The following is a 24,595-nucleotide window of genomic DNA, read 5'->3' on the forward strand; positions in this document are numbered from 1 at the left end:
TCTTCAGCATTGTACAATAAATTTAGTTCTTCATTTCTATCCTTTAGTGTACTCTTTCCCTGACACATCTTACTTTCTGAAGTAGCTTATGATCTTCAGAATTACCTGTCAGTACAATTTATAACCTAGTAGATGTGCAGCCTAATCATGTTTTGGCAGATTAACTTTCTGTAGTCTGAATTGTTTTATATTTTATGTCTGTTATGTCCATAAATGTCCCCTTTCCTCTTCAGCAGCAGAAGGGTCTGCTTTGGTTGCCCTCCCTTAGGGTGTGACTCAGACTGCATATTTATTAAACAGTAGTAAAAGCTTCACAAAAACATTAGCAATGAAAACTGGTACTGCTTAAATTAAAGTTACAGAGCCTTTTCCAGTGCTGCTCTGGTCTAGATGACTTTCTTAATGCGCAATATATGCAGGTATGTCTTTCAATGACTCCTTCAGAGAGAATTTTTTCTTATGTGCAAACATCAGTATTTCTCTGCATCTTAGAAAATTGTTTGAACACTTCAGTAATTTTCTGCAAAATGTTTGTTTTCCAGTGTAATCTTCCTGATGTGGAAGAATGTATGCAAGTGGCAGAGACAATTCAGGCAGATGGGGATGTATTTGAAACAATGAAGTACTATCTGTTAAGCACAGAACCTGAAAAGGCTCTCCCTGTTGGCATTCAGTATGTGAAAGGTAGGTAGTTGGATGAAGAACAATTTTAAAGCAAAATTTATCTGTATAACTTTCCTTATGAGATATATGAAAAAAATATTTTCTTTTTATTTTTCAACAGAACAACTCTGTGGCTCAGATTGGACTTTAGATTCAGTCTTTCCATATCTTGATCTTTTAAGTTACATACGGACTGAGCAGTTAATGTTGCCTAAGTGTAGTGAGTGAGTATATTTTCCCTGATTTAGAAAAGTGGGACTTTCCTTAAAGGAATCCTTCAGATTGCATATATATAGGTGCACACTGTTAGTATCATTTTTTTTGTTTAACAGAGGAGGGACACAAAAAAAAAAAATCCAGCAAGCATGCTTTTTTCCAGTCTGGAGAACAGAATGTGGACTCTCCCAAATTATGAAGGTTTAGCAAGAAAAAAAAGATATTTTATTGCTGCTTTCTCTGTGGAGCATTTACAATGTGTGAATCAATATTGGTATTATGTGAAGAGCTTCACTTTGATCAGCTCTGGTTTCAGTTTGCTGAAGTGGTATCACAAATCATGTGGGCTTTTATGTCAAAGCATTAAGGAATGTTGGGCTGTCAGAATTAACTCAGAATTAACTCTAAAATAGATGGAGAGCACTGGTTCACCTTTATGATGGATGGTTGCAGCTAGGCCTAGGTGCCTACACAAGTATACGTTTGAAGAACGAAAAGGAGAAAAAAGTTTGGGAAACTTGGTGAAACTGAAATCTACACTAATATTTGGGGCAGTTTTATTTACATTTACATTCTATCACATTAAAAGGTCTGAGTGATGTTGTTTGTGTAACTCTATTTGATCGTGCTTAAAAATTGTGTTGTAAATGCCATTTAAAATTTAATAATGGAAATCAACATGAAGCAGATGCAGTCTGTTTAAACAAGTCCATGACACGGAAAGTAAGCATAATCAGTGAACATATATTCTCCACAAAAGGTGATAGATAAATTAGGTTTTAAAATTATAACATGAATATGAGTTTGTTTAATGTTTTTCCAAATGCTTGTTGTTTGTCATGATTGATACTCGTTCATTTATAGGTTTCGGAATGAGTTGCTGATTTTGTGTGGTTATGTTGGTGCTTTACTTGCTATCAGAAGAGAGTACAACAGCATTGTACCTGCACTATATGAGTATACAAGGTAATACTGTGTTTTCATTAACTCTGAGTAATCTCAATCTTTATTATGACATATTCCATACATTGAGCCCACTCTTCGCATCACATTCCAAAAAAATGAAAACATGTCTTTTTTCTTAGCTATCCTCATGTCTGAAACTAGGTGAGAGGATTGGGGAAAAAGAAAAGGAGCATTTGTTTGTTGTTGGTTTGGTTTTTTTCTTTTCTGAACCTAAAGAAATAACAAGATCAAATACAAGCCTTTACAGAAGGGCTATTCTGATATGGATATTATTAGACTAGTGACAAGCAGTCTTTGAGACTCAGTTTGTGATACTTTCACTTTTGGCTGTAAAGCTTTCAATTATTTATTATGTAAAGAACCACAAAACAATACTGCTCAAAGTTTTGTTTTTGGATTGCCCAATATCTTCAAGACTCAAAGGTTTTTAGTTTCTGGCCCATCTTAAACTGGACCCTTACCTGCTTAAGGTGGACAATTTATATGCTTAAGCAGGACATTTTTAAGGTATGCCAACAAAAATGAAAGATGGCTGAGTTAGGTCAGGTAGTAACTGCCACCTATATTATATTTTGATAAATAAAAAATGCATCCACTGCAAGGGCTTTGAAACTGCTTTCTGCAAGTGAAACAAGGCTGTCCCAAGGTATGTGTTGAACCATGTTTCTCTAATTGCATTTTTACCATATATGGTACATGTAGGCAAAATGGATCCTTAATTTTAGTAAAGTTGACAATATTAAGAAATAAAAACACATATAGCCTTGAAATATAGAGTGGCCTCAAGTTAAAAAAATTACAGCAAATTAAATAAAGTGTAAATAGGGATCATTAAAAAAAATTTAAATATAAAGCTATGCTTCTATAACTTATATGAGTATTACTGAAGTTTAATATAGTGTATATTGTGAAGGATCAATTTATTTCCATAGTTATTCCATATCCAATCAGAAATAGTTTTATTTTACTACTGTCTATCATGTCTTGCTTCTAAGAAAATTATCATTATTAGGATTAATTAGGACTTTAATTACTTTCATTCCTTTTCAGTCAGCTTTTAAAAAGACGGGACGTATCTGTACCTTTGAAAATTGAACAGCTTTCTGAGGAATTAGATGCATGGAGAGCTTGCACACAATCAAACAAGTAGGTGGAAAAGTATAAAATTACCATGAGTGAGACTAGTAGTATTTAACTGTTTAGTTGTAAATTTATTCCCTTTGTAAAGTCTGAATGTAACTGCTTTGCAGATCTTAACCTCTCACACAAATTAGGAAGCCAAGCTGAAAACCAAATTTCTTTTATATTCCTAGGCCCACGGATGAGTTGCCATGCACCCCGCCCTCTGAATCGCAGAGAGCGCTGTACTCAGTACTTGTCTCACGAATTCAGGGGGAGCCTCTGAAAGGAATGGTTGGGCCAGACTGTGTCACTGGATCAAATCTTCCCAGTCATTCAGATGTTCATACCTCCTGTTTGACAGGGCTAAAGATCCAGGTACAGTTTCAGAGCTGAAGTGCTCTTTCTTACTGATAGGACTGACTACTTGTGAGGTTGCCATAAATCAAAGGTCTCTCCCACCATTTGGCTGGAAAAAGGTTTACCCTGTTATCACAGGATAGACTTAAAAGTGACAGGCAGTGACATCTGTTATTTAAGAAAGACTGTATAAAGAATTCTCCAATCAAATAATTGTCATTTCCAAAATCCAAAACCTTTTAATTTACACATGAAAGATTTCCTTTGCCAAACGTTGTATCTAAAGTGCATGTATCTTTTGGCTAATCCTTCACCACAGCTTCAATAAAAGCCAGGAGATTATTTGTCTTCAACCACATACTAATATTTTTCTGGTTTTGGTTTTTATCACTATGGAAATGCATACCATAAAACTTGGAATTCATGACTAATTAAATCCAGACATTAGCAGACTAAATATTCAAATATATTTATTCATCACTCACATTGAGTTTTATGATTAATACACATTAGTCCTTATAACACCTATTTAGCATATCTTGTTATTTTAATAAAGGGAAAATCGAAAGATTTTGTAAACACTACTCCTGCCTCCAGACAATGCCTCAGTAGGAATTTACTTTCCTAGGTGATGCCAAATCTGTTTCCTCTGTCCAGTGTAAGATGTCAGCCCAAAGAGTAACAGGGTGGTTTAGAGACTAAGAGGGATGCATAGTTTTCTGATGAAAATTAGAGTTTACAAAATGCTCGTGGGATTTTTAAGGTAAAAAAATTCTCAACTGCTCACCATCAATCTAAAATAACTTGCTCTCAACACTTCCAGATTAGATGAGTGGTCTCTGTCTGTGGCTGTGCTCTCAACATTTTCTAACAGCCATGTAAAGCTGCCAATGTTATAGTCCATTCAACAAGAATAGCAAATATGGTGTCACCAGCTTCTCATCTACAGGATCCGTATTTCTGGATTAGCATACATTAGGAGTGGTGTCTTTGGGCATGCAGATCAGCTCAACAATCAAAATCAGTTTATACTAAAGCAGGGCAGCCTACTTGTATGGGTTTACAAGTTTTATGTAGCAAGTTTGGAGAGCATAATTCTTTCAGAAAGCACTGAAATTGAAATGCAGCTTTCAGAACACATTTTGTCAAATTAATAAATTAGCAAATAGCTCTTTTTCCATCACATGAATGAGTACTTTGTCCTTTTCATAGTGAATAATTCAAATTATTCTGTAGACTGCATGTAGACTCTGTTTTCAAACAATTCATGGAGACATTATATCAAGAGGATTTTTGTGGATAGGAAAAGCAAAGATCAGCAGAAATAATAATCATGTCCATGATGAAATAAGGACAGTATTCTGAAGAAAAATGCTTGTTACCTCAGTTTCTAATTCAACCTAAATTTAACTCTGGAATAATTGACAAGCATATATAAAATAACAATAAAACACATCAAACTAAAAATTTCAATATTGTAAAAGGTTGGGTTGACAGATTTGGGAACATAAGTGCCCTCAATTCATAACATGTCGCTGTTATCAGAGTTTTAAGTGAGTGGGGAAAAATATCTGTATGAACATAGTGGATAGGTCTAAACAAGGCATTTATGTTCTTCTGAGATAAAATATGCTTTTTGTTGTGGCCTTTACACAATCTGTATATAATTTCATTTTCTCTCCCTTCCCAAACATTTTTGCTTCTCAGGGTCCTGTGTTCTTCCTCGAAGATGGAAAATCTACTATTTCACTGAATGATGCTTTGATGTGGGCCAAAGTGAATCCTTTTTCACCATTAGGAACAGGAATACGACTTAACCCATTTTGATGAGGTGTTTCCTCTGTACTTTATAGTGCTTAAAATAACACTCTGGGAGTTAATGCTGATTTAACCTTGATTGTCAAAGGACAGAGAGGTGGTAGTTGATTCCTCCTGCAGGTCAATTACTTGAACTTTGAAAATTTTAACATGAGAATGAAAGGATTTCTATACAAATGTTTGTTGAGAATCCAAAGAAAAGAGTTATTTGATAATCCAAAGAAAAAGTCCTAATTTCATATATAGCCATGTCATTTTTTTTTGTAAGAATATTGTCGTCAGACAATTATTTTTGTCAACTCTGTGTGAATAGATGCTTTGTAAAGTAAGCAACTATCTACATATTACCAAAATATTGATAATAAACTGTGAAACCCATAAACACTCTTCCAAATATATAATCATAAAATTACTTTATTGACAGCAACTCCAAACATTTTTAGAATGACTGGAATATTTTGGCTGTTTCACACTGTCCCCATTTTTAATTTGAACTAATTTTTACACATAGGGTTCTATAGCAAAAGTAAAATTTCAAGAGTAGGTGTTTTTTTCATCCCCTTGTTATTGTGCTTTAATAGCAGTACAAATAGAAGGTCACTTATGTTTTGTGTAGATTATCTATGTTTTCTTTAGATTATCTATTTTTTATTTATTTATTTAAATTATCTAGATTACAAAATTGTATTTTCTAATAGGATCATATTTGGCAACATTCTCCGTTATGCTTTCACTGGAGGCTAAAACTCTTTATAAATTTTCTTGGTTTTTTTAACAAAGGCTTTGTATAGAACAAGCAGCATATTTATTGAAGTTATTTAACTATGTTATGTACATTGAAAAAGCTTGTTTTCTCTTTACATTTTGTATTAGTCATAAACATGCATATAATATGACAGACCAGAAGTAAGTACTTGTGCATTTATGTTTTTATTTACTACATCTGTACTCAAATGGAAAAGCAGTTATGGCAATAGAATACTAAAAATATTTAAAGCTGTGTATAGTATGGAATTTATTATAAGGCAAATATTATACTCATTATTCATATTAATAATTCTTATAAAAAGAATTGCTCACTTTTAGAAAAGATGCCTTGGTTGCAGTACTTTTTGTTAGCTTAATTGATGGTACATAAGCAGAAATCTATTTCATCTGGTTTTTTTGCTGCTACTTAAAAATAAATTTGAAATTTATTTAAATTCCTGATAGTTACATTAAATATAAAGAGGTTGCAATTAAAAATTGGCAGAATTATTTCTAAAGCAACTGTTCTGAAACTGGAAATAGTATTGGGTCTCTATTTAGTAGATCCTGTCAAAAAGGCCTCAATTTAGAGGTAAGCCTTGCCCTTATTTAACTGTAGAAATAACAATGCCACCATGCTGGGATGTTGGGATGGAGATTAGAAATAAAAGAAAATCCTGGGTTTGTTTTTTGCCCTACCTCTTTAAAATCCTCTGGCAATGTTCTAAAGTACTATTACAGGGTTTCTGGTGTAAGAATATATTGGGTGGGGGAACACAGCTGTTTTGTACCCTAAAACCCCCATTTTTATACATACTTGGGTGCTGGAACCAAATCTTTTACTTCCTGAAAGTATTCTCTGAAAATATTTTTCCTTTGTTTACTCCATGGTACTTGCAGAAGAAGAATTCGGTTTCAGAAGTTAAAATTCATAGTTTTTGAAAGAATTTTCCATCAGTCAGTATCTGATCTTGCTTCTGTCAAATGAAAGACGATCTGTTTTTTAGCACATAAATCTTACAACCTGGTATGTAAAAGTTCTTTATACAGAGGTGGAGAGCAAACAAAAGAACTGAACATGAAGCCCCGTGACTGAGGATTGGGATCTGAAGTATTAACTCAACTGCCATTCTACTATATTTAAAATCTTTTATTGCATCATAAGAATTTTTATTAATATTTCACAGTTAAAATATATTGAATATGTAGAATAACTGCATCAATGTGTTGCACATAAATTATGCCTTAACATGGAATCTTGGGCAAATCTACTCCCTCTAAATTACAGAGTGTGGGTTAGGAATTCATTCCTTACTAAAATACAAAATATAAGTCAAAGGGCATTTTTTATACTGGGGATCCATCAGGTAACAGTCTTTGTGAATAACATGAGGTTGCATTTTCCTTGAAGTTGTTTGTACAGTGGTGAGTGAGGGGAATATGCAGAAAAGGTTGTAATTGTGTCTGCTGTTACAGCTGTGGTTGCAACTGTCAACTCGTTCATCAGTTTCAAAAATAATTTCAGATTGTTTGCTAATGTGTAGCTTCATTGTCTAGTATAGCAAGTCAAATACAGATATCTACCCCTTAATATTAAAGAATACTTTGTCTTCAAAAGACTGTTTGACTCCTCTATAAAAGTCATATTTCCATTTAAATGAAAAAACATGCAAAGCTACACAGCTAGTGCTTTCCAATTACTATTAAATGTTATGTTCAACATCTGTGCAAAACCAAATCCATTGTTTTTTGGAAATAATCTGTCCCAACGGTACTGACACGTTTATTAGCTTCAGAGACAGCTTCACTGGCACCTGCAGTCTGAGATAGGAGATTTGGCACTTAAAAAAGCCATGATGTGTGGAATGATGCCCTTTCTGTTCCACCCTGCTCAGGGCTCCTGCCAGGCTGGGTCAGTGGTGCTGCCCTGGCCATGGCCAGAGCCAAGCAGCCCACAGCCCCAGGACAGGCCCAGGAGAAGCACAAGGAGAACCTTGTATTCCACGTACTTTCTCACCCACCAGTGAAGTGCCTCCTGTGGGTCTCTGGAATACTTTTTCTTTTTTCTTTTTCTCTGAAAATGCCTTAGAACACTTTTTAACTGGTGTAACAGTTCTTTTAGTAAGAGCTTTATTGTAATAGGGCACTTAAACAGTGCTCTGACCTGGGTCACTGCTTCAGATCCTGTTTTCTAACATTTTAATACATAACATTTATTTCATACTAAGAATTCAACCCATCAAAGCCACATTGAATAGGGCCCTGACAGCATGAGAACAGTAACAAACCTGTTATTTCTGGCTAAACAAGGGATCATTTTTGGAAGGGATTTTACCAAGCACTAACACCAGGTATTTCATTGCCCTGTATTTTTGGTATGTGACAGTAGCACAGGGCTCTGATCTGCCAGAGACGTGTCCCAGTGCATAGTCCTGCCAGGCCAATAACATCTATTCCCTCATTTGTTTGTTCCTGTCACATAGTAACAGAAGCAATGCCCCATCCAACTCATCTCAGCTTGCCAAAATGAACTCAATTTTCACACAATTATCTCTTAGCAAAAGATGGAAGTTTATGTTGAAAAGTGCCTCTTGCCTGAGATCGAAGTAATGGTATTACTACAAGCCAGTTTCTTCTGACTAGTGCCCTATTCTGTATAATTACACAAAAAAATACTACCAAATACCTGTAAACTACAAAGATGGTCTTTGTTCGGTCTTTGGATGGTGGTAGGGATCATGGAGAATGGTGGGAATAAATTTTGGAAATGCCACAAGAGCATGAACACACCTATTTGCAATGAGATGGCCTGGACCCTGGTGTGACTCTCAGCAAAACTTTTAACCTTATCTAGTTGTGTTCCAAATAGGTGTTTTGCAGAGTAGCCATGTTTGCTCCAATCTGACACAGGTGTCTAGAACATGAGAGCTTTTTTTGCCACTTTGTCTGAATCAAACTTGAAAAGCAATGTATATACACCTGAAGGTGAGGTTCTAAATGAACTCATTCTACGTGGAGAAGTTCAGCAGTGCTGTGGTTGGCTTGGCACTTCAAAGTTGGCTTGTTTGTGAGAGTAATACACAGTAATGGTGTTGTACTTAAAACCACAAATTGCTATTTTCTGGATGAAAATAAAAACCACTACACACAGCCCAGTACAGACTCAGGATATGATGGTCTCCCAAGCAGCTCCTCATATCTGCATTTGACTTTCCAAGGACTCCAGAAAAGCCCCCTAACTAGAGCTTTTGCAGTAAACAGAAGGTTTACTGCAAATTAAGGTTATTTAACAGTGTCAAGACAGCTACATTTTTTATTAGGAGCATATTATTTAGCAACTGAGTAAGCATTCCTTTTTGTGAAAGCTTCCTCTATAGTTAGTTCCTCACTTATCATCTTTCCAGTAGAAACATAAATACTGAAAGGAGTCACTGAAATGGAATGGAAGAAGGTGAATCACCAAGGGCAAATGGCAAGTTTTCAGATGTCCCGTGCTTTGGTTTGCAGGAACTGAGCATCAGTCACTGAGAAAGTAATCTGTTCTCAAAGGAACAGCAAATGAGAAGAGGGAAAGGAGGAGTGCTGCATTTTAATCTATTCAGATCACAATCATCAAAAATGCAAGGGCATAAGCAAAGCCTCAGGGTTTTCTAATGTCCCTTGGGGGTGTCACCATTCTATCTCTGGCTAGAGTTGAACAATACTTTTTCACAGAAATGCCTGCTGGCATATTCTGGGAATTTGAAATAGGATTTTTGGAGCTGGGTAAATGTTTACAAAGCAGGTAGTAAGAGAAGTAATGTCCTTTCACGAGCTGTACCCATCTTGATACAGAAAACTGACATTTTTGAAACCTTGTATTCACCTCCTGAATTTGAGCTTGAAGATTCAGTATCCACATCTCCACTATATGCCTTCAGAAATCTCACAGACACTACATATTAAAATATGTCTTTCTCTGAGGCAAGTAATTATTTAATATGCCCATTAAATTATTGTGATACAGCACTGTTATGAAAAGATAAGGGAAGTGCCCATAAAATTATTTTTTATAAGAGGATACCAAAAGTATCTCCATATTAAGGCTTTTGAGAAATAAGTTACTAATTGTACCAGTAAACAGAATTCTATGAAAAACTGAAGTTATGTTCACATCAGTTTAATTACAATCCACAGCACAGGCAGTGAGGAAGAGTAAAGGAAGTTTCTCACTGTGATTAATGAACTGTCTAGAAAAAGAAAAAGAATTGATGTTTAATTGTTTTATTTTTATCAATGCATATAGTGCACCCATCACCAAGTATTTTTAGGTACACAAACAACAGAGATTTGAAAATACATAAAATATTGACTCCAAATGGACAAACTTAACAAATAATAATGAAGAAACTCTTTGTGGTTGAGGTGCATCAAACAGATTTTAAAAACATAAACAAAATTAAAGGTAACAGCACTAAAGCTATAAAGGGTTAAGATAAAGTTATACAATCATGTCCCAGAGTATCAGCACACTTACTCAATTCAGCTGGATTAGCACCTTGGCACTAGCTGCTGAATGGCTCCCAATTACTATTACATTTCCAACACCAGGTGTCAAAGATACCATTTTTTTAAGCAATATGTAAAAGGCTTTTTTTTTTCCGCCCAGCAGTTCTTTAGATAAAACGTACAATAAACAGAGAGAAAAAAAATGTACTCGCTATATTTAAGTTTCTAACAATTAATTACTATGTTATCTATACTGTAAGAAATTCTTAAGTATTGTTGGCAACTGGAGTTGTGGAACAAGATGCAGTCTAGCTCTTCCTATGTAATTTCGGATACATAGTCGGCAGAGCTGACAAAGAGAAGATGGTGTGGCTGCAAATAAAGAAAGGAGTTTAATTGTACAATTATACAAGCAAGCACTTTGTTTTACAACTGCCTCACACAATAATAGATTTCTAAAAAAAAAAAAAAATTCATATTTTGCAGATTTGACCTTTTTCTTCATTCCATTTCCTTCACTGCCTTTCTGCCCTCAAAGACTAGGGCTGCTTAAACCTTAATTAATAGTTAGGGAAATGCTAAAGAAAGCAAGTCAAGGTCAGTTTTTTTTAAATTAAAAACCAGTTCCCAGAAAATATCTGATGTCAATAACTTTAAAAACTGCAGACTTGTTGTTTTGGTTTTTTTTTTATTCACAGCACAGGTTGCATACCTGCTAGAGCACTACCAGCTGCACTACCAATGCATCACTGCAACAAGAATAAGCAGGAAAAATACCCCAAGATCCTGGACCATATTTAGTGATCTTACTACTTAATCATAATGTCTTTATCATTCTGCCCCCCATTCCTTAAAAATGCTATTTTCTCTGGACAATAAACCTGGATATGTTTCATGCAATGTAATATTTTTCTTTGCTCTAACTTTTAAAAACACTACTAGTCTTGGTAAATTTGTGAAAACATACAGTTTTTAGAGGGGTTTTGTTAGCAGCATTCAGACTACAGGGTGGTTTTTTTTTGGAGGAAAACATGAATCAGTGTTACTTGTCAGTTCACCTCTAAAGAGACGCCCGTGGTTATTGAAATAGTTGCATTCTCTTGTGGCTTATTTTTACATTATACATAGTTCAGTCTGAACAAGTCCAGTTCCCTTTGCAATATTTCTCTCTTGCCAAAGCAGATAGACCTTTAAGAGGTTTGAGGAACTATAGACTCTTTAGTCTTCTGTTTCTCAGGTTTTGAAAATTTTGTAAAGAAAATTTAGAAAATTAAAATTCTTACGCTTTTTTTTGTGCCCATAATCAAAATAATTTGCTTTATGTGCACATAAAATACATATTTAAAAATATTATGCCAGCTGAACAAAATGAAATATATTTTTAGCCTGAAACTTAAATACTCTGTTTCTTTTTAACAAGGTCTGTAAAAACCAATAAAAATGTAGCTTAAATATCTACTTAAGTAAACACCCAATAAACATATGACGATACTTTTTCAGCTTGTATAAATTCTGATGCTGCTTGGTCAATGGGCTCTGGCCTGAGGCTAAATATTGCTGAGTATGTTTATAGTTAGAAAGGAAATTACCTGAATGCTCATATAATCATTTCATACAGCACAGTGTTACCGTCTATAACAGGGGTTGTTTGGGCTGTTAAATTGGGGTTTTTTCTAGGTAGGTTGGTTTTTTTGATAATACAAGTTGCAGTTTCAAATATAAACATCTAAAACTTACCTTCGTGGAAGAGCAGCAGTCTCTCCACTAAACTGCTTGGGGCAGCTAAATCAACAGGCCTCTCAAAATCTGAATTTTTGGCATTTATGTCTGCCCCAAATTCAAGGAGTAAGTTTACAATCTCTGTACTAGAATGCTGGGCAGCAGCATGGAGTGGAGTTTGCAAATGCTTTCCCTTCTGCACGTTGGCACCTGGTGGGCAGATGCACATAAAGAGACGTGAGATTAATTAAATTTGCCATTGAGTAAGAAAGATGAGGCTACAAAGCAAATAAAAGCCACCACTGGTCTGGAATGCCACAGTGCATTTAGCCACTTTATTATTATTTTATTGCATAGAACTATAATTAATCACATCAGTGTTTTGTTTGGGTTTTAGTTTTTTAGCCTAGGTTTTATTATCCAAGTACAACCAGCTAAAAAGGTATCAGGTACTAATCAGATAACGTAAGCATCACTGTTGCCTAATCATAAAAAGCACTTTTTGTTCATATTTAAGAAAATTTACACTACATAAAAAACATACTTTCCTTATTTAAGTCTTAAAAAAAAAATCACTAAACTGAAGCTTTGTATGTATATTTTTGTGAGTACACCAACTCAAGAAAAAATCTTGAATGCCTTATAATTTTTCACATGTTGAAGCTGGCAGTGGGTTTGAAATAGACTCCCATCCCATCCAACTTTTATTTATTAATCTATAAATTAGTTTTAATTTTAATTAAGGTGAGATACATGGTCAAGAAAGCTAATAGGGAAAAAAAACCCCAAACCATTAATTCTCCTAATCCATGGGTTCTAATTAGTACACATTTATATTAATAGGTAATTTTTAACATGTTTTAAATTAAAATGGACTAAATTAATTTGCAATAATGCATTCATATTCAAGAAAAAAAAACATACAAGAGTTAAACTAAACTAGCTAGTATGGAAGAATCTCCCTTAGACATGGAAGCTGTTGGTTCATCTAAAACCCAGCCTTCTTCGGACTTCTTACTGACCTTGTGAGACCAATAATTGCCTGCTGTACCAACTTTACTCCCTGATTCAACACTTTTTGCATTTTAAATGTCCATTTGAGTAAAATAATAATGTCACGGGTCTATAGTAATTGGATCTGAAATCTGAATAATTCCCTGTTCTTATATTAACAATTGGAGCATGTTTCTGCATTCTCCTGCTTATTTCATTGTCTGCTTTTCAACTTCTAATACATTCTCACAAACTGATAAAACATGAAAAAATTTAATTTACATAAGTAGTTACTTAAATTCTCAATTTACATACCCTTTTCTACTTCAGGGCACCAACAAATGTAGAATATGCCCTTCTGTTACTGTTTTTTCTGTATAGTAGTATTTGAATCCCAAAGTATGCTAATTATACTTTTGCTGTTCTTAAACATAAAAAATCATGACATAGGATAATTAATCATCAGAGGAGATGGACTCAATGAGAAACACTTTAACTGCTTGTTGAAGTTCTAAATATAGCATGCAATCAACTAGAAAAACTATTCTGGTGCAATGATAGCAAGGCTGAATTATTCATATATACATTTTAATTCCTTGTTCTGCAGGATGCAAAAGCCCTGTATGTAAATACTGAAATGCACCAAACTATCTTTCAGCTATGCCAGTTGTGTCCCTGGACTTGTGCTGAAACAGAGCCAGCCTTCAACATCTCTAATCCATTGATTAAAAAAATAATCTGAAATTTAGGATCAGATGCCTTTTACCTCACCCCTTCCCTCCGCAACTCAGCCTCTATGCCTTGTGCAAAGATCAGTCAGAACTTGATGAAGAATGAAAGCGAGGGGGACCTCATTGCTAAAGTAGTTTGACTGAAATTTTAATTATTACTATATGAAATTTCTCAAAGCTCATTTTTTACCCTTCTTGTTCTTATAGAAAACTGATATCTACAAAGCTGCACTATGTGCTGAAAATTTTGAACATTCATTCTTAGTGGTCTTGCTTCCTTTTTTTCTCTTAAGCTTACTGTGGCGCCAAAAAAAAAAAAAAGTAAATATAAGAAAATATTATTCAGCATAAACTTTGAAGTAGAACCCTGCAAGCAAGGGTTCCAGCTCAGTTGGCTGAGCAGAGCTGAGTTCAAAGGTGAGTGCAATATGCTTATTTTGCAGTAATATTTTATTGAAATCATGACATACCTGCATAAAGAAGCTTTCGAATGCAATGGATCTGCTGTGAAACACAAGCTACATACAGAGGTGTTCCTAAATGAGGAAGATCTTGGTCAACATCTATACCCCAGGATATCAGTACCTCCAGACATTCACTGTGACCTGTCAGTACAAAGCATGACAGTTTGCTGGACTTCAGTATGCTGTCTCATGGACAAAACCACACACATTTCTTAACCCTCTTACTGGGACATTGCTCAGCTGATCCACGTTTATTGAGGAGCTAATTTCTTACCTCTGCTGGCTGCTTCATGTGTTGGTGATGGCAGACAGGACTCCCACTGAGCTTTGGCACCGTACTGTAACAGGAGCTCAGCACATGCTGCACTGCCTCTCGAACAGGCATTAAATAAAGGTGTTACGCCATCAATTGTTGTAGCATTTACCTAGAATATATAAAATCTATTTACAAAAAGAATTAAAAGAAAGGTAGATTTTTAAACAGGAAATAGTTAGAAATTGCATAAAATACAAAAAAAAAAAAGTACTTGTTAAAATAACAAGTTAACTGACCAGTCTCTGTGAAACTGTCTTCCTCTTACCATGCTTCTCAGTTGGAGTTCGTTTATTATTATTCTTGTTAAAGTATGTTGGATAAAAACACCTGGAATTCTAAAGAGCATATATTGACATCTGGGGAGTAAATAATTTTCAAAAGTCATTGCACTGAGCTTGTTTCAATGAAACAGAAAATTTACACTTTGCATACTAATGGGATAAAGGAATTGAGGTCTGGCAGGACCTCAGGTCTGGCAGGAATTGAGGATTATTTGCCATTTTCTTCTGTAGTTTTAGTCTCCAGATTCAAGTGATATTTCTCAGCATGGAGACAAAGCTAATAGCACAGGCTCACTGCTGTAATACCAACCTTACTCTTCAACTGAATATTTCCAGTGTGAGAAAGAAAGGAGACAAAGAAGACAAGTTTGTGAGGCCTAATAATACTAAAGGAAGGAAAACAGGTATGAGGGGAAGGCTTCTTCCAGGACTCTGGCCTATTTTCTTCCATGTACCCCCTAAACCCACCAAAACAATTACAAATACTAAAGATAAACCAGGTGGGATTTTTTTTCTTATAGTTTCATATCTTTAGACTCCTTGTGCTAGATGAAGTAGGGAGAAATTTGCTTTGGAAATATCTATGTATCTTTTTTTATTTTTCTATAATAACACAGACATTTTCCACATGCTTCTGAAAAATGAATTTTAAGAACAGTAAATATTTCCATTACAAAAATCAGAGACCTAGGAAGCTATGCACTTGAACTCTGATGTCAGCAGACATTGCACTGAAAGTGATCCATAAAGTTCCATTTTCATTTTGGGATAAAAGGTAAGACCACCTATGCCAGGAGCACAGAAAAGAGACTGTGCTTTTTTCTACTCATACCAAAGAATTTTAAGAGCACAGCGGTGCAGTGTGACAGCAGACATTCTGAACATTAAAAGAAAAGCCTCCTGAAAGCCACCTAAAACAAGAGGAACCCAGTAAAGTAGAGGAATGCATTCCATATTTTTGAAATGAAATATCATAATGAAGACTGCTAACAGATTCACTCCAACTCATTACTGCCTCAGCAGCTGCCCATCACTCTCATTTGCAAGCATTCAGATGGCAGCTGTAATTACATGAGATGAACATAGCCAACAAGGTAAGTAGAGACCAATTACATTAAAATCAAGAAATATATCCTTCTCAGTTAAGCCAAGGTTAGAATTGGACTTCATATAAAAGGAAACAAAACCAAAGCCTTACATTTGCTCCTGCTTCAAGGAGGATTCTTGCACATCCTACATGGTCTCCCAGGCAGGCTTCGTGAAGTGGAGTTACTTGGTCAATTGTTAGTGTGTCTACATTGTACCCCTAAAATAGATGTGAATGGTATTTAAAGATCATACAAAACCTATTTAGAGTCGTTTCCTCACACTACTGTTCAAATGAAGAGTTTACAATACTCTAAATAGGCTTAAAATTAAACTTGCAATAAATTAATCCTCAGTGAGCATTTATTTTTCATCAGAAATAGGCATGAAATATGCAGACTGTTTAGATGCACAGTGACAAGGCAAAAGACAACAGACTCAAGTCAGAACATGGCAAATTCCAAATAGCTATGTGGAAAAAAATTTAACTGGGGGGCAGAGAAACCCTGAAACAGATGAGAGAAAGGGTGGTGCATCTCCAATACTGGTAATCTTTAAAACCCCACAAGGACCTGAGTCTAAACTCTCCTATGACTCTACCAGCCTGTGACTTAAGAGCTGAAATATCCAAAGCTATGAATTTTAGCAAAGAAAACATTAACTGGATTGATAAAATCACCACGCCCTCTAAATTTTTTGCAGTAGATGTTGTTTGATTCTTAAGAACTAACAATTTTGTCTACCTGCTTTCATCAAATATATTCTATAGTATAATGTTTTCAATATTGAAATAGCTAATAGGACAATATTGTATTATTAAAATTTAGCATTGACAGTCCCTCCCTTTGATATTAGCAATTATTTTTAAATGACAACAATGCAAAATCCAGAATCTTTCAGTGATTCTTTCTGTTAACTAATATCTTCCTGACTGGCTCTATTTACCCAAAGGGTTAAAGTAGTAAAACTGCTTTATATTGATTTATACTATGCAAGAGGGGAAGACTGACATAAATTTAGACACAATTTTGGTTTGGGTTTTTTTTTGGGGGGAGGGGGGTAGATGGGGGTTGAAACATACAGAGGAAATATTTTAAATACTAGCTTATATCTTGTAATATGAAAAATTCCTAAACATATATTGCTCTGAAAAATTCAACCGAAAAAAGCAAAACAAATACTGTATCTGCATTAATAATCTATGCTGAGAAATTAAATAACATTAAAAATGAAATCAATTGTAAAAACAGAGCCTTCACCTGTGACAATAAAGTCTTCAGAGAAAGAAGACGTCCTTGGCTGGCTGCCTCATGCAGAGGTGAGCGATCTGCCCAAGAACCTGTATAATAACAACATTTATTGAATAAGCCGTATGAATTAGAAAGGGTTTGGAATGCACAGAGCAAAGCAGAAAATATGATGCTCAGAATGAAGTCAAATGTCCTATGAAATTAATTTTTTCCTCTTTAGAGACTCAAATCATCAGCTTCTAAGCAGTAAAATAGTGCTCTATTATTAATTGTAACACATCTCTAATAAATTATTATGTGGTCCACAGAACAAAATATTGAGATATTGATATCAGTAATCTATTTAATAAGTTCATTAATTACCATATTCCGCTTCTATTTTTGCACTGTTCATTTTTAATACACATAATAAAGCTTTGTAGCTGGAATATAGGCATTATTTGAACTTAAACCAGACATAAAGCTGCCTGAAGAAGTCACAAAGAAGTTGGTTTATATGAAAAGCAATGTGGGAATCTTTATGTATGGTCAGATTAATTTGAAGCTACTACACAAGTGCAAGGAGAGAAATACAGTGAGAATCACAGTAAAAAATTACTATAGTAGAAAGAAGATATAAAGTCTAAGTTCTCATTCCATAAACTATTAGGTTTAAAAATAATGAGATATGTTTACTGTAAAGTTTTGGCCTTAATTTTCATCTATTTATCACCCTCAAAAGAGAAAGGTAAAAAAGAATAGTAACCCAACAACAACCCTGCGTTCACACACATAACCCTCCATAACTCCCAGCCCAGCTTCCAGAGCAATCCTGAAGCTCTTGCTGAAGGAGCTGCCCTTTCCTCTGCAAGACTGCACACTGACAGGTTCCCTCTAGCCAGCCAAGGTTGCAGCCAGACCTGATACTGATTTATGGCAGGAATGTTGAAAATTCAGTTTTGAGAGGCTGTGCAAGGAAAAAAACATCTTCAAAATGTATTATGAATTATCAATATTTATTCCTCTAAGAACAGAATCACTAGAACTGTAAAATACTAATACAACCACTTGTGTGAGTTATATCAAGCTGCCCAAAATTCCTGAAGAAATGCAGAGAGAATTACCCTGGCATGATGAATTGGTAACACTGGCAGATGATTCTTCCAGGTGTGCAGGTTTGACTCTGCCATGGGCAGGGACTGCCTACAGAGCCAGCCACTGCATTTACTGGCAAAGCAACGAGTCTGAAATGCAAAGGCTGTTGCTCAATCACTGGCAGTCACCAGCCTAAGCTCTAAGATAACCACACCCCAGAAATAGACCCTGTTTCTGTTTCCTATTGGCCTCCTGTCCACTAGCCTGTTTCAGAAAGTACACTTTTGTTTACTATACACAACCCCCTCAAAACACATCAAGAATGACGAAAAGGCTATTCAACGTGAAAAGAAATCAGGGCCTAGTTAAAAACATATGGAAGAGTGCTCAACAGGAAATTATAGATAAAACCTCCATTTTCCCAGTGGTGTTAGTGAATGAGACTAAAACTTACACAGAAGTATGACTGCATCTTGGAAAACATGGTGCACTTTGTGACTCAGCACTACTGAATACTACTGAGATCAATAACTTGGCAAAACAAAAGCACAGATGATTATTTAAATTATCATAAGACTACATAAAGCTGATTGCAGAAATTTAAAAATATGACAGTAAGGTTTTATAAACCTGATTTTAAAAATGCAGTGAGATTTCTATCATGTCAGACTATCCTATCTGTGTGAAGCTCCTTGAACTCTTTCAACTGTGGCAGTAGATGGACTATTGGCAAGATCCAGTTTCCAATCCTCTGTCAGAATTATTTGCACTAAGCTCTGGTCATCTGTGTGTGCATGTACATACACATGCACACACATTACTCCCTGTACTTTTTACTTCAGGTTTATTTAATGTAATGTTTTGAAATTCTTATTGATAGTCCAAATAAAATTAAAAAAAAAATCAAATCAAAAAAAGAAAAAGAAAAAAAACAAGCTAAACCCACAAAACAAAACAAACAAATAAAACAAAAAAAAAAAAAAACACCACCACCAAAAAAAAAAACCAAACTAACCCCCCCCACACAAAGAGATTGGGATTTAAGGGCTATTATACATAAAAAAACCCTTGAGCTAAGAAACCTTCAAGTGACCCAATTTTGACAAATCATCAGTATTTTCTTTGTCATACCAACAAGCTCAGATAGATTTATTGTACTGTGGTTTGGATGTGTGTCATCACTATGAGTATTTTGATCACTGTTCTGCAGTAGTATCTGAATGAGCACTCAAGTTGTTCTAATTCAATTAGATCCATTAAGTTATCCTGCTGGCTGCTGCAAAAAATTCCTCAAATTTAAATCTGTATTTAGAGGTTGCTTTTCGTAATTTCATCCCCCTGTCTCTATAGATGAGAACATCTCTTTCTCTACAGTTTATCCTACTCAATGGAAAGAAAAAAAAAAAAAAAAGAACTGGTTTTAAGGAAAAATATCTTATAAAATTATAAGGGTTATGAGGCTTTTATGCTCATTCAATACACATACATTTCAGACATTTTTGTAGCCATGTATAAACACAACAAAAATACAGGTAGGATCTGAAAGCAAAAATTTTCCACCTTTATTTCCTTCACCTCCTTCCATCTTGTATTGATCAGAAGAATGTCTATTAATTACTCCAGTGACATTTGATAATCAAATTATACCAGATCCTGTTATAAGTTCTGGTTTGCACCTAGACCCACCTTATATCCCTATCTTCAGGCAGAGATATTTGGCAGCCAGCTGTTTCTGATAAATCCATAAAATGCAAAACGCTTGTAGCATCTCTACTACAAATAAAATCTAAAAGCAAAAAGTTACAGAACTATTTTGTGCCAACCAATTCTGGAAAAAGAAAATTCACATTCCAACTGACTTGTTGATATACATAGTAATTCATCATTAAATACCACAGGAGCAAGAACATGTTCAACATAAATATTTACCATAAATAAACATCAAAGGTGTTCTTGAATTCTTTGCCTAGATTACTGCCTTCTGCTAATCTACAAATTACGGTGTCTCTCACTTAGAAGTCATTAGCAAAAACATAAACACTTTCATTCATTGTGTTTGTAATAGCAGTAGTAGCAAAAATAGTCTATTCCAAAATTGATAATGCATTAATTCCCCATGGTCCCTGACAATGCTGAATACGATGTATCTCTATATACAGAAGCCATATTAGTTCCAAGTTCTCTGATGTATAGTTTACCAGAAGGACAAACTATTACAAAGCATCATTGCTTTGTAAGCATTAACAGGAAAGAATAAATATATTCACTGCATTAACAGGTGAAGTTAAAAAAAATTACAAATTATAATACAATACCTAAATCTCCATCTCCCCATGGCACTTCCAGCCAATTGCAATTATAAATCCTACTCATTTCTTTCAATCTGGAAAATAAAAAAAAAATTAAATAATAATAAAAAAACCCTGCTCTTGCTAGTTGGACCTGTTCCTAAAACACCCTGGCTATGTTTGGAAGATCAGCAGCTCCCTGTAATATGAACTTCCAGCCTTCAGTAAACACAGCTTTGAATATATGAGTGTGTACAAGTTGTCAGTTTCTAATGGTAAAGGACGGCTGCCCCTTTTTGTCAGTTTTTTACATTTCTTTCTTTAACATAACAACTTCTCAAAGTGCCAGGATCTGTGCATTGGCTTTCCAAGACAGATTAACCGGAATTTCAGCACAAGAGAAACTCACAGTAAAATCAAGAAAACCTTGACATGAATAAACTGCAGGAAAAACTCCTTCTATTTTAACCTCATGCAAAGACATAGTTTTGTGTCCTCAAAAATCAGTATCAGTACATAGATTTTAAGGGAAGCACTGCTTTTACTACTTACTCATAATACATCTAGAAAGAAAAGCAAAGATATTCTGAACATGTTTCAAATGCTGTTTGAGCTGCACCTGAACTGTGTTTTTCTTTTAGTAGTTTGCTATTCCTTCAATTATGTTCTAAAATATTCTTTGGTTTTTGAACTGGGGCGTTGGTAGCTATTCTCAGCAGTGAAAACGTCCAAAAATAGGGCTTTGCAATTCTTGACTTTGATTCATTTCTAAGTCATTAATGTTCTTTTCCTCACATTTCCCTACAGACTTCACTCCTTTACATCCTTTACCTGCAATTATCTATAAGTCATTCCTGAAATTATAATTATAGTAGTAAAATAATAAGTAAAAATATTTTCACAACAGTCTTTACCTCCAGTCATGTAATTCCTTTTGTATTTATTTCTAAAAATTTGTGAAGTCTCCAAAAAAAACCCCAAAAAAACCAATAAAACAACGACCCCCAACTCAGTATAAAAAGTACATTAAAGGTTAGATTTTCAAAGGGAGAACTGTAATGAATAAAGTTCTTTTTGGGAAAATATTTATACCAGGGCTCAGCACTTTAAAAAATTACTGGTCTATGGCTAAATAGATGGAGTCCCAGTCATCAGAAGAAGCACTATCATCAAAGAAGAACTGAAAATAGAAGCCTGACACAGCTCATTACTGGGAGATGAGAAACACAGAGTATTTGGAAAGTGTTGTACCTAATATTTATTTCTGCAAAACCAACACAAGCGCTGTTACCTTTTATTTCTTAAGATGTATTCTGAGTGCTTCAGCTTCTGGCAACTGAAGCAACATACAGGATCAATAACTAAAGAGAAAAACCCTGCATGTCAGAGTCCCAAGATAACGGAATCACTTCACCCCAGCTGTTGAAATTGTCTGATATTTTGTATATCTAATTAGGTTTGAAAAGATTTTTATTGTGGGACTATAAAATTACTCATTTGTCTAAATCCCTTGTAGGATAAAGAAGCATGTCAACTACTTAATTGATATTTTGTGTTGAAAACTATTAAACAAATCTTCAGTGAAGGCTTTAAATTTTAAGAAATATATCTATGATGCTTAACTATCATGATTAGATATGACCAGAAAAACAGAAGTCACTTTTTTTTTTTTAATAAATGAAGTTTAAACAGTCAACACTGAAGAACTCCAAGAGAATTAGAATTTAGGCTAGAGATTATTAAAATATGTCTGAAAGAAAAGATGTCATTCAAGTGGCATTTACATATGTCATTTCAATGTTTCAAGTAATGTGAAAATTCTCTAACAATATAACTATATAACAGTGTATATATATATATATATATATATATATATGTATGTATACAAACAATGAAAACTTGATCGATTCAAACCTGTATACTTTCTATTGTTTATCATAATGTAGACTTTAAATCTACAAACTGGGGGCTTCATTTTAAATGTAATGCTAGCAATTGCCTACTCCTAAAAGCCATACAAAGCTTTCCCACACAGTTCTGTGTCTAACAGCACCTGCACCACATGACACATTAGTTTTGCCATTCCAGTGTTGCATTCAGTGAATGAGTTGGTATTCAAAATTTTTTTTATCTCCATGTCTAGCAGGATCTCTTTAATACTGTAACATTGTTAATTTTCTATTGCCTTTTTCATGGTATTGTCCCAATGATAAAAGAATACTTCAACTCCCCTGCTGAACCTATATCAGAACATCATCCGTTCATACTATTTTATAACTAAGGAACTAAAAGACAGAGTTTTCATGCTTGAATTATAACACCATTCTAACAGGTTTTTTTTTTTTTGAGTTCTTAAACATTAGAGTGCACACTAAAAGCACAGTTTAATTATGGTTGTGAGAGCTCTGAGCTTCTGAAACTTCAGCTTTACATGATAATAACCATGATCAGCCAAAAAGCTTTTGCATTAGGTGATTGGTCTTAAAACACATAGGTTCCAAAGAATGGAATTTACTTTTAAGGACATTAAAACACTAACCCTTTCTCCCTACCATTCACCACATGATTCTAACCTTTGCATCAAACAGCAGAACATAGTGTATGTTTTTTCTGAGTATAAAACTAATGCATTCTCAGAACATCAGTCATGTTGGAGGAGGAGCACAGCTAAGGAGGCTGGGGCTTTGTGGAAGAGCACAGCATGTGACTGTGCTGCCAAGTACTGGGCTATAATGCACTGGATGGTCAAATCAGGGTGGCACATGTAACATTTGGAGTGTTTGGCATTGCACTTTTGCATACTTTTCCCCACAGAAACACAAGCCACTGAACTCTACAAAAAAGCCTAGAATACCACAACAACAATTTCCGAACACAGCTTGCTTGGTTCCCAACAGAATTAACATTAATCTACGTGAAGATGATGGCAATGGCAATGGTGGGAGCAGCAGCAGCCGCTGCTGGTTCTGTGCTCGGCCTTGCATGTGTGGGAAGGAGTGTGTCAGGCCCCTTCTCGTGTCACATGAAAGCACAGCCTCAGCTCCACATCCATTGCTCATGCACAGGTTGTTTTTCCATCTTCTTGAAGCATCAACAACTGTCTGGATGTTTTTCTAACCTAAAGTTGCTTGCAAAGTCTGTATGCCCTAGCTAGAATGCCAAGATGTAAAATCACATAAATGTCCAAATTCAGTAATCTATTAGATCCTTATCGGATATGACTTGAGTAGGAGAAGCAGCTGGTAATATTCTTTGGCTGTTATTATTTCCTTGGACATGTCACTAAAACAAAGTAAGGGTTTTTCAGTCCCCTTCCCAACTAGAAGGTGACAGAAAAGGCCTATGGACATTCTGAGCTGAGTTCAGACTCTGAAGATAAAAGTCTGGAATAATTTTGCTCCTCAAACACAGTCTCAGTCTTATTCGAGAGTACAAACAATTTTTCCCAAACTGCTGAGAATTCTCTGTATTTTCCCAGCCTGCCTGAGAGTGAATGCAGCCCAGGGCCTAATCCTAAACCTTAGAAACAGAAAGCAATTGTGCAGCAAATCTGTGCCATGTGTAATTTTTTTGTCACATCCATGAGATTTTGGAGTTGTAGCCCCTCAAGCCAGCAGGCTGAAGGCCTTTTCCCATTTTGTCTCTATCCTTTCACCCTTCTATCCAATCTTATGATATATTCCACCCTCTGCATCACTTGCAGTCCATTTTCCAATCTGCCTATTTAATTACAGACTGCATTGCAGTATGACTTTCTCTCCCTTTGCTCTGCAAGGGTGCCTGTAGAGCCAAGTCAGGTTTGGATACCTGCATGGATGAAATAGAGAGGAAGGAAAAAAAGCATCCTTCAGAGTTTATAAAAGATATACTTGTTATTCAAGTGCACTGCAACAATCAGAAGCTTTAAATGCAACAGAAGTCTCTCAGTACTTCAGGATGCCTATCAATAAATGTATATTCCCAGCATGGCAATTACAAAGAGCTCTAAATGGCTAGACCCTGTTAAGATGGATTCT

General features: G+C 35.1%; 2 protein-coding genes across 10 annotated transcripts in view; one reads left to right on the top strand and one right to left on the bottom strand.

Moving 5' to 3' along the window:
* WDR17 (WD repeat domain 17) overlaps nucleotides 1-7,508 on the top strand; it is a 56,566-nt gene extending 49,058 nt beyond the window's left edge. For all 6 annotated transcript variants that reach the window (XM_077177343.1, XM_077177342.1, XM_077177344.1 and 3 more), the window contains 6 exons: nucleotides 543-684; nucleotides 785-887; nucleotides 1,744-1,845; nucleotides 2,896-2,991; nucleotides 3,159-3,342; nucleotides 5,032-7,508. In XM_077177343.1, coding sequence (XP_077033458.1) covers nucleotides 543-684; nucleotides 785-887; nucleotides 1,744-1,845; nucleotides 2,896-2,991; nucleotides 3,159-3,342; nucleotides 5,032-5,151 — 747 coding nt within the window. In that variant the 3' untranslated portion in view covers nucleotides 5,152-7,508. The remainder of the gene's footprint in view (nucleotides 1-542; nucleotides 685-784; nucleotides 888-1,743; nucleotides 1,846-2,895; nucleotides 2,992-3,158; nucleotides 3,343-5,031) is intronic.
* A 2,628-nt stretch (nucleotides 7,509-10,136) lies between these two features.
* Nucleotides 10,137-24,595, bottom strand: part of ASB5 (ankyrin repeat and SOCS box containing 5) — a 40,223-nt gene continuing 25,764 nt past the window's right edge. For 2 of the 4 annotated variants that reach the window (XM_077177346.1, XM_054633390.2), the window contains exons 2-8: nucleotides 20,607-20,674; nucleotides 17,227-17,306; nucleotides 16,080-16,187; nucleotides 14,559-14,709; nucleotides 14,291-14,425; nucleotides 12,115-12,306; nucleotides 10,137-10,749 (exon numbers count right to left, since the gene is read on the bottom strand). In XM_077177346.1, coding sequence (XP_077033461.1) covers nucleotides 10,622-10,749; nucleotides 12,115-12,306; nucleotides 14,291-14,425; nucleotides 14,559-14,709; nucleotides 16,080-16,187; nucleotides 17,227-17,306; nucleotides 20,607-20,664 — 852 coding nt within the window. In that variant the 5' untranslated portion in view covers nucleotides 20,665-20,674 and the 3' untranslated portion in view covers nucleotides 10,137-10,621. The remainder of the gene's footprint in view (nucleotides 10,750-12,114; nucleotides 12,307-14,290; nucleotides 14,426-14,558; nucleotides 14,710-16,079; nucleotides 16,188-17,226; nucleotides 17,307-20,606; nucleotides 20,675-24,595) is intronic. The other 2 variants (XM_077177345.1, XM_054633389.2) reach the window with 1 other exon arrangement.

Source organism: Agelaius phoeniceus, chromosome 4 (assembly GCF_051311805.1).
Source record: "Agelaius phoeniceus isolate bAgePho1 chromosome 4, bAgePho1.hap1, whole genome shotgun sequence".
Taxonomy (NCBI): Eukaryota; Metazoa; Chordata; class Aves; order Passeriformes; family Icteridae; genus Agelaius; species Agelaius phoeniceus.